The 8208-nt window shown below is 57.2% G+C and overlaps 1 protein-coding gene across 1 annotated transcript in view; it reads right to left on the bottom strand.

Moving 5' to 3' along the window:
• The window catches only part of RAB26 (RAB26, member RAS oncogene family), a 27859-nt gene extending 19686 nt beyond the window's left edge, over positions 1 to 8173 (bottom strand). Inside the window, exon 1 of the mRNA XM_009648078.2 lies at positions 8066 to 8173. Within this exon, the coding sequence (XP_009646373.1) occupies positions 8066 to 8173 (108 nt within the window). The remainder of the gene's footprint in view (positions 1 to 8065) is intronic.
• Positions 8174 to 8208: the final 35 nt, after the last annotated feature.

Below are 8208 nucleotides of genomic sequence, written 5' to 3'. Positions count from 1 at the left end.
AGAGCGGCTGGGCGCTGCCCTTCTGATTTGCTGTGCCGATGCTCAGCGTTACCATCGCAGGGCCCAGCAAAAGCCCCTTCAACGGGAACTGACCTGACCCCTGTCTCCACGGCTCAGGTCTCTCCACCCTTTGAAGATGTGAGGAGGAGAGCGGCTCTTCAGGAAGAGCATCTGAAGGGGCAGGGGTTTTTGGGGAAGGATGAGGCGCAGTCAGTGCCCGGCAAGCTTGGCTGGAGACGGCTCCCCCCGCACCAGCTTTTCGGGAGAGACAGCGATGTCCCACTGCGGCTCTCCCCAGCTCTGCCGAACCCATGACTCCCACCCTCGGTACCTCGCCCTTCCCCACGTGCACATGGAGATCACCGGCATCCACACCGGGAATAAAATGAAGCCTGCTGGGGGCAAATAATTAATCAGCGGTAATGAAATGAGTCAGCGGGGAAGCAGCGAGGGCTCAGAGGGGCTGACCAAGGCGAGAGCTGTCGGGCAGGGATGCCCCTAAATGCCCATCACAGGGGTGGCAGTGGGGGCAGAGGCACCCCAAAGCCCACCTGTCCCCGCCAGCTCAGCCGCCTCTCCCCTCTGCTTTCAAAGAAAAACCCAGTTCTGCACAGCCGAATTCAATATTTTATCACAAATAAAAGATGAAAGTAAAATTAAGCCAAATGTATTCCATTAAATATTCAAACCATTTAGACTTACTCTAGACCCATTTAAATGTTTTATTGGCTCTAAAACGCTCCCTTGCAGGCCCTGGCACCACGAGCAGACCCAGGGTAACGCCTGGCTCCGCACTGGGGCAGCTGATGCTCCAGCACCCGAATTGGCCTCCCCGGGGCCAATTTCTCCCCGGCACCACCCAGAGCACCCACACTGGGGGACAGCTGATGCTCCAGCACCTGAATTGGCCTCCCCGGGGCCAGTTTCTCCCCTGGCACACCTGCATGCCCACAGCCTTTCTCCAGCACCATTGTCCTCCTCGTCCCACTCCCTCGGAGCCTGCTAAGCTGGAGCAAAGCAGGGAGTGGGGCACTGTCCCGCACCCCTGAGGACGCGGGGATGAGCAATCCCCGGGGGCAGCTCCACCGCACCCCACCGTCCCCGTGGGAGATGGGTGCTGTAGCGAGGACGCTCGCATCAGCCGCTCCGCCACCCCACACCAAAACCCAACTCCCCGCAGGGATCTCGCAGGGCCACTGAGCCACCGCCGAAACCTCATAAGCACAGCTTGCCTGGAAGAGAAATTAAAGGATTAAGAAATTAAGCCGTTCTGGTCAAACACTACAGGACTCGGCCCGTGCTTTCCACGTAGGCTCGCAACAGGCTGCGGATGTGCAGGAATTGCATTTTCCACTTGAGTTTCCACTGTGTCAGTCTCCATCCTCTAACGGGCTTTAGAGCTCCCATACAGCTCTAACAAGGAGGATACAGAAGCAGATTAGGGTGCAGAGCTTCACAACGTCCTTCCTTCCACCAGCGGCTCTCAAGGGTGGTTTTTGTTCCTTGCCTGTGCCCTAGCTCTGCAGCTCCCAAGCAGCCCCGGCCTCCGCCTGAGCTAATGACACCTTTTATTTCAACCGCCCTGCGCTGGGACAGACCCGCGGGGATGCCGGCTGTTGGCACACACTGGGAAGCCACCAGCAGGGCTGCGGGAGCCGGGGAGCCACCAGTGCCCTTCCAGGAGCATCTGCCACGAAAACCGCACGTCCGTAGCACTCTCGCTGTCAGCTGAGACGGATGCGAAATGTCACACCCGGATTAAACACACAGCCTATTCCGGGTGGTGTTTCCCAGGCACCGAGGGGGCGGGCAGACACCTTCACACCATCCTGCAAACTGGTTAAGAGCTTTCTTAACTGGGCTCTGGGTCTTGAGGCTGCTCCAGCCGCCCATTTAAAGAGCAACTCGAGCACTTCTCTGCTTTGAAGACATTCATCTTGTTTCTTTTTGCCTTCCCCACGGCAGGCATTGAGTCTGCTGTCCACTGGGATTACCGCCAGCACAGGGGTGTCTGCAGTTTACTGGTGTGCTGTAGAACCGGAGCACGCCGAGGAGGCTGATTATTTTTCAAATGCAAGAGCCAAAGAAACATGAATAAAATACGAGCAGATGTGAGGAAGCGGGTGCAGCCCGCCACGAGTGCTGCTCGCAGCATCTCTTGGCAACTGAGCCCCTGCATGCAAATGACGGGCTTCACCGACTGCAAAGCTGCGTCCCTCGGCAAGAGGGGAGAGCAGCAGCTAAAAGCAAAGCAGGGCTTGGTTTCCCAGGAAAAATGGCTCTTTACTCCCCTGGGAGCCCAGCCTGGGAGCGGGGAACAGGAACCAGCAGCAGCTGCGGAGAAGCTGTGGTCCTGAGAGTCAGACATGACATAAATCAATAAAATCAAGGCGTGTTCTGGCTAACAGCGCCTGCCCTCCCTGCACCGGCTCTCTGGGCCCTGCCTCGCCTGCTGCCGGATTCGGGCAGCACCTGGTCCTCACGGCACCCGTGCCAGCATCGCCTGCCCCCTGGAACCAGGCAGAAGGGGCGGAAAGCACGGCAGGAAAGCTCCTCTGGGCAAATTTAGCCCAGCTTTCCTCATCACCATGAGAAATGCAAAAGTATGAAATCAGCTACTGGCTTCTATTAAAATTCATACAGCAATAGGAGACGCAGAACAAGCTTATTGGAGACAGAGCTGCTGGAAACACAGGCAGGTCCTCGGCCCCGGGTGATGCAGGCAGAACTGAGATGCTGGGCAGCACCGAGACACCCTCCCCCGGTGCATCAGCCCCCGCCCCAGTGCTCCAGTTTGTGGCCCCAGGCACCCACCTAAACCCACCCGGCCGCAGCCTGCAGCAGCCCCCCTGCCCGACCCTGCACACGTTGCCACCCTGCACGGCCGAGCATGCCAAGAGAAGAGGCTGAACGCTCTGCTCAGTGCCCTCAGTCCCTTCCCTCGAACGTTCAGGGCTAATTTTGTATAGAAAGACAGGCTGGAGCTAATTTACTTCCGTTTCTTTCTTCTGGCCTAAGCAGATCCCCTCCCACTTTTTCCAGATTGATCCATCAGAAAATTAGCCCTACTAACGCTCAGTGCCAGCTGCCAAGGTAAAAGCCAGCCCTCGGCTTTCAGATGGCTCCGGGTTGTGCCAACCCTTCAAAGGGAGGCACCACACTGACACCGGAGCATCGCCCCGAGGACAGGGATGCAGGCACCTGCTGGGGACCCAGGGCATCCACACCTCCCTCCCCTGAGCCCACGGGGAGCCAGGAGCAGCCCTGCCAATCCCAGACCGCAACCAGCATTGGTTTGCACACCCTGCACGGCTGGAACGAAGCTTTCCATCTCTCCCGCAAAGTTGAGCTTGCTGGGGGAGTCAGCAGGCAGCCAGCAGCTGCTGTTTTGCCGATGGAAGGTGCACACACATGTGCTACAAAAAATAAACAGAGACGCAAAAATCTCTTATGCAAAAAAAGGTATTATGTACCGCCGATCCCACCCCCAGAGCAGCACAGGGCTGAAAGTAATCAGGAGTCCTTAAAGCTCAGGGTGACCAGCGACAGCTTTTATTTACAGCACGCAGCAGCCGTCCCAGCGGGCGGATTAACTGCGGCACGGCCAAGGCTGGAGCAGAGAGCGCGGCGGCTGCCGGCTCACCCGCACCCAAGGAGGCTGCAGCCGGGGGGACCTGCAGGTCCGCGCAGGGGAACAACCAGTGGAAACCCCACCTGGGCACGCTCGTGCAAACTGGTGGACGCCAGAGCCCAGCCAGCCTTCAGAGGAAACATTCCCTGCGCCCAGCTGCCTGCTCGGGAAGCCCGAAGCTGCACCGAAGCACCAGTGCTGGCTCCTTCCTCCTCCTCCTCCTTCATCTGCAGCACCTAAGCATGCTTTGCACCAGGAGGACGTGGGTTTGCTCCCTCTCCTTGGGGCGGCAGGAGAGGAGCGATGCCGCTACGCACCTGAGGGAAAATGAAGACAAGCCGCCCCGCTCTGAACTCTGCCAGCAAAGCGCTTCCTAATGGTTTCATCCCACTGATTAACACAGAATCCATCTCCCCTGCTAACACAAAGAAACTCATTAGCACCTCTTCCCAGGGAGAAAAGGCTTATTTTTTTTTTTCTTTTATGTTCTTCTCTCAGGTCCAATTAATACAGAAATCTTAACTCGCCCAAGGAGCAAAGCTCGGGCCAGAGCGTGGGGCTGCGAGCATCGGGGCGGCCCCATGGAGCCCAGCTGTCACCGGGGAGGGGGCACACAGCGGGCTCACGTGGCCCTTTGGTTTCTTGGCTTTGGCAAGACGTTCCTCCCGTTAGTTAGCCGTTACAAGAAGACAGAAGTACTGTTGGCTGCGCAGCTTTTATTTCTAACAAGGTTTCTGCTGCATTCCCAAAATTACAGCAAAAGGCAGTTTCTCCAGTAGTGCCCAGAAAGACGGGATTCACCCCCCTGCGTGACAAACCTGCTCCTTTGCAGGAGACCCTTCTCCCTGAAGCTCCTAATGTACGAAGTCGGAAAAGCGTGGACGATGCAGGGGGGACCCAGACAGCCCCCCTGCCCGTCCTGATGCACTGGTGGGGATCTGCAGGAACAAATGCAGCCCCACCGCTGTCCCCAAGCAGAGAAATCTGCCAAGACCCTCCAGCCCCGGGGAAGACGAGGAGGAAGACCTTGTGCCACGGCTTGGCACAGCCATGGCCACACGTGGGAAGGAATCATTAAGCCGGCCATTATCTAGCAATGGCTGGAAACCCCAAAGGCGATGCCTGCTACCGAGACGCCAGAGGCAGAGAGGGTTTTGCCCCCCGAGAAGCTTTCCCCTCTGAGGACAGAAGTTTCTGTTGCTCCAGGCGAGTCCCCCGCTGGGCGCAGGACCCCCCACCCCAGGACTCTGCCTCGCCTTAGGGGTGCCCACAGCGGGGCCGGGGGGCGTGGGGTGGGGCTTGACCCAGCAGCACACCCCAGCCAAACTTTCGATCAGCACCCTGGATGCGCCGGCACCACCACGGCTGAATGGGGAGGGCTGGTGTGTTCCCGAGGAGCTAAAGATGCTCCCGCAGTAAACCCAGTTTGCAAAGGAAGGAAAGCTGAAGGACTCAGCATCTCCAAAGCTAGAAGCCACATTTTGATGCATTTTTTAATACTCTGATCATCTTTATTTCCCTACTATCAGTAGTTTATTTTCCAAGTATATTTAGATCAACATCCTTCTTTGTTTAAGAGACGATGATAAACAAACACAAAGCGAGACATTCTCCGTAACATAAAACAGTAGGAGGGAAAAAACCTAGGGGGGCCATTAGGAATTGTAATGCCAGATTAATTTTAAACGGATTTCTATTCATTTACATTCGCTCAGGCCTACATAATCCATTAGCAATGGCTTTGCATGTATCTAATGGCTTGACATCCTTGAAAATGAGCGGCTGATCCTGCAGCCCACTGGGACCAGTGGACGGACTGGGAAAGGAGATGGAGAGCGGCTGGGTGGGCACGGGGGCTGCCCCCTGATGCGGCTCCGTCCCATCCCAGGGTGCTTTGCAGAGACCATCTGGCATCAAGAGGAGCAGAGACAGTCCTAGAAACAACGGCGAGAGCCAGGCAGCTCCATCCCCACAACGTCCCCAGCCTTTATCCAGGCTCCCGGCTCCCCCGGCCGAGCAAGGTCCCGCGTGCACAGGAGCGCAGCTGCTGCACGCCCTGGCCTTGGCGAGGTCCCCGGAGCCTCCGCCGCCAGCGAGGCTCAGCGAGCGCCGCAAACCCTGCCGAGAAAACCCGATGCACCGACGTACCGCCCTGTGCTTGCTCAGCCACCTCTTGCACCGGTCCAAGGCGAACACCGCAAAACCCCGGCCTTCCCCAGCCGCAACCGCCCACGGTCACAAACAGCCTCGTTTGCTCCAGCCAGAAAACCCACGGCCGAATTCTGGGATTACCGAGAAAAGGAGCTGCAACGTGACAGTTGTGTTGTTAGACAGACCCAAATTAAAACCCAAGCGTGCCCTCGCAGCAGAAGCCTCCAGCATTACCACCCCGGAGCTTCATCTGCATCACGATGCAGACGGCAAGAGGGGCACAATTGCACGGCGCCTGCAAACAGGATTATCTGAATGGAAACGGAGACGTACAATCAAAAAAGTATTTCCACGTCCCCCCCAAAAATTACGAGTGCCTTACAAACATGGTAATAATGAGGTTTTGGGCATACATGTGATCATCCCCGCTGTATAATCTGCCCATTTCAAACCTATTCAGCTCTAGCAGCTCTATTACAGAAGTAAATTAACCCTAATTTGATCGCTTCTCAGTAGCAGTTGTTTCAGTGCTCTCATCAATAAATCACGGGATTTCATGACTGCCCTCAGTATCAATCATTGCAATCAGTAATGAAACGCTTTTCATTTTAAGAACACCTGAAAATACCGTGTAATTACTTTTGTATAAAACTACGGACTCCAGTTTACCAACTTCCCCAAGCCACTGCTGCAGCATCGCTCTGCACCAAAAGCCTGGTTGCAGGACAGAACGTTGCTTTCTTCCTAAAGGCTTTCTCAGCCATTCCCACTTGTCCCTGTACCAGCAAGGTATTATTCACACCCCGGTGAAGCAGCAGCTTACAAGAGACACCCATCTCCCAGAAATCCTCCACAGAAGGGGGAGACCCAAGATCCTGCTGAGGGCAGGCAGGCGGGAAGATGCAACGCTGGTGCATGGCATCACCACCAGCTCTTTGCCACACCCACCCATCACCACCGTGGCGCCAAAGCGGAGCCAAAAGCTGTCGTACAGCAAGATGGCGCAGCCGGTGCCCTGACAGCAGGGCAGGGGGAGCGCAGCCACCAGGCACGTCCCCAGTCCCAAGGGCTGAGCCTCCCCCAGGAGCCAGTGGCACTGGCCAGACATCTTGGGGGGCGGCAAGCTTGCGGTTTGGGGGAAGCAGATGGTTGGGGAACTGGTGGGGGACAGGGAGCACCTGATCCTCAGGCCCAAGCCAGGCGCACTGCTGGTGCTGCTTTGGTAGCAACAGCTCAGAGGAGCTGCCACCACCTTGGCAGCATCCGCAGGGCTCCCTCACCACCCCTTCACAGCCCGCTGGAAGGTTTCTTTGATGCCATCTCTGCAAAGTCACCGTCCCCATTGCTCTGCTGTCCCACCCCAGGGGTGCTGGCTCCTCAGCCCAGGGTGCCCACGGCGGCACCGCAGCTGCCCTTCGCCCAGGGCTGCCTGGACCACGGCATCCCCAGGCAGCCCCCCTGCCCCAGCAAGGTACCACCGGGGAAATGCAGCCAAGAAAAGGCTCTGAGGGCCCCAGCTGGCACTAAAACATTCCCACCTGGCAAAGGATGCTCTGCCCACACTAGGGCATTGCAGGACATGAGCTGTCTCCCCTTCTGCCCCCCATTCCCCACATTACATCCTCTGTCGAGCAGGTTCCCACTGTCCTTGCTGGGACCACACAGCCTCGACACGCTGCCCTTGGGGCTCCCCCCACACTGGCAGCGGGATGCTCTGGTCGCTGCCAACAAACCAGTTATTGTCAAAGAGCTCAGAGACCCCTCTGCATGGCATCTCCCCTCCATGCCAGAGGGAGCAGGGCCACCCCGGCACCATGCCCCCACGTCAGCACCCCAAAGCTGTGCTCAGGAGATGCTTCCAGGAGATTTTGGTCTGTGTCAGGTTTTTTTTGTTTTAAAAAAAACAAACAAAAAACTCTTAAAAACACTGAAACTGACTTAGGGGGATATTTTCACTGGGCAGAGATGCTCAGGCCTCAGCAGTTGTGCTCACATGAATCATCCCTGGGACCCAGAGCAGAGGACGTGCTCCCCCGTCCTCATGCAAAGCATTAACAAAGAGGCCGTTGCGCTGCCGCCGCCACCATCAGACCATTGCTCAGCCCCGAGGTGCCCCGGCTAGAGCCGACACAGGTCAGGATGCCAAGCATTAAGTTGCTGGACCAATATTTTGTCACTCCTCTGAAAAAGCCGTCGCTCACCTACCAGAGCCTTTGGGCAGGGACTGAGCAGGCAGGGGTCAGGAGCCTCTGCCGGGGACGAAGGCGGCCCCCGGGCACTTACCCTGAAGTCGATTCCAACCGTGGAGATGAAGCTGCCGGCGAGGAAAGCGCCATCTTTGAACCGCACCAGCAAGCAGGTTTTGCCAACCCCCGAGTCGCCCACCAGCATCACCTGTGAGGGGGGGGGGGGGGGTGGAGACCAGA

The sequence above is a fragment of the Egretta garzetta genome, unplaced genomic scaffold (genome assembly GCF_000687185.1).
Source record: "Egretta garzetta isolate BGI_Z169 unplaced genomic scaffold, ASM68718v1 scaffold71, whole genome shotgun sequence".
NCBI lineage: Eukaryota > Metazoa > Chordata > Aves > Pelecaniformes > Ardeidae > Egretta > Egretta garzetta.
Note: the sequence above shows the minus strand (reverse complement) of the source record. Positions and strands in the feature narration are given on the sequence as shown.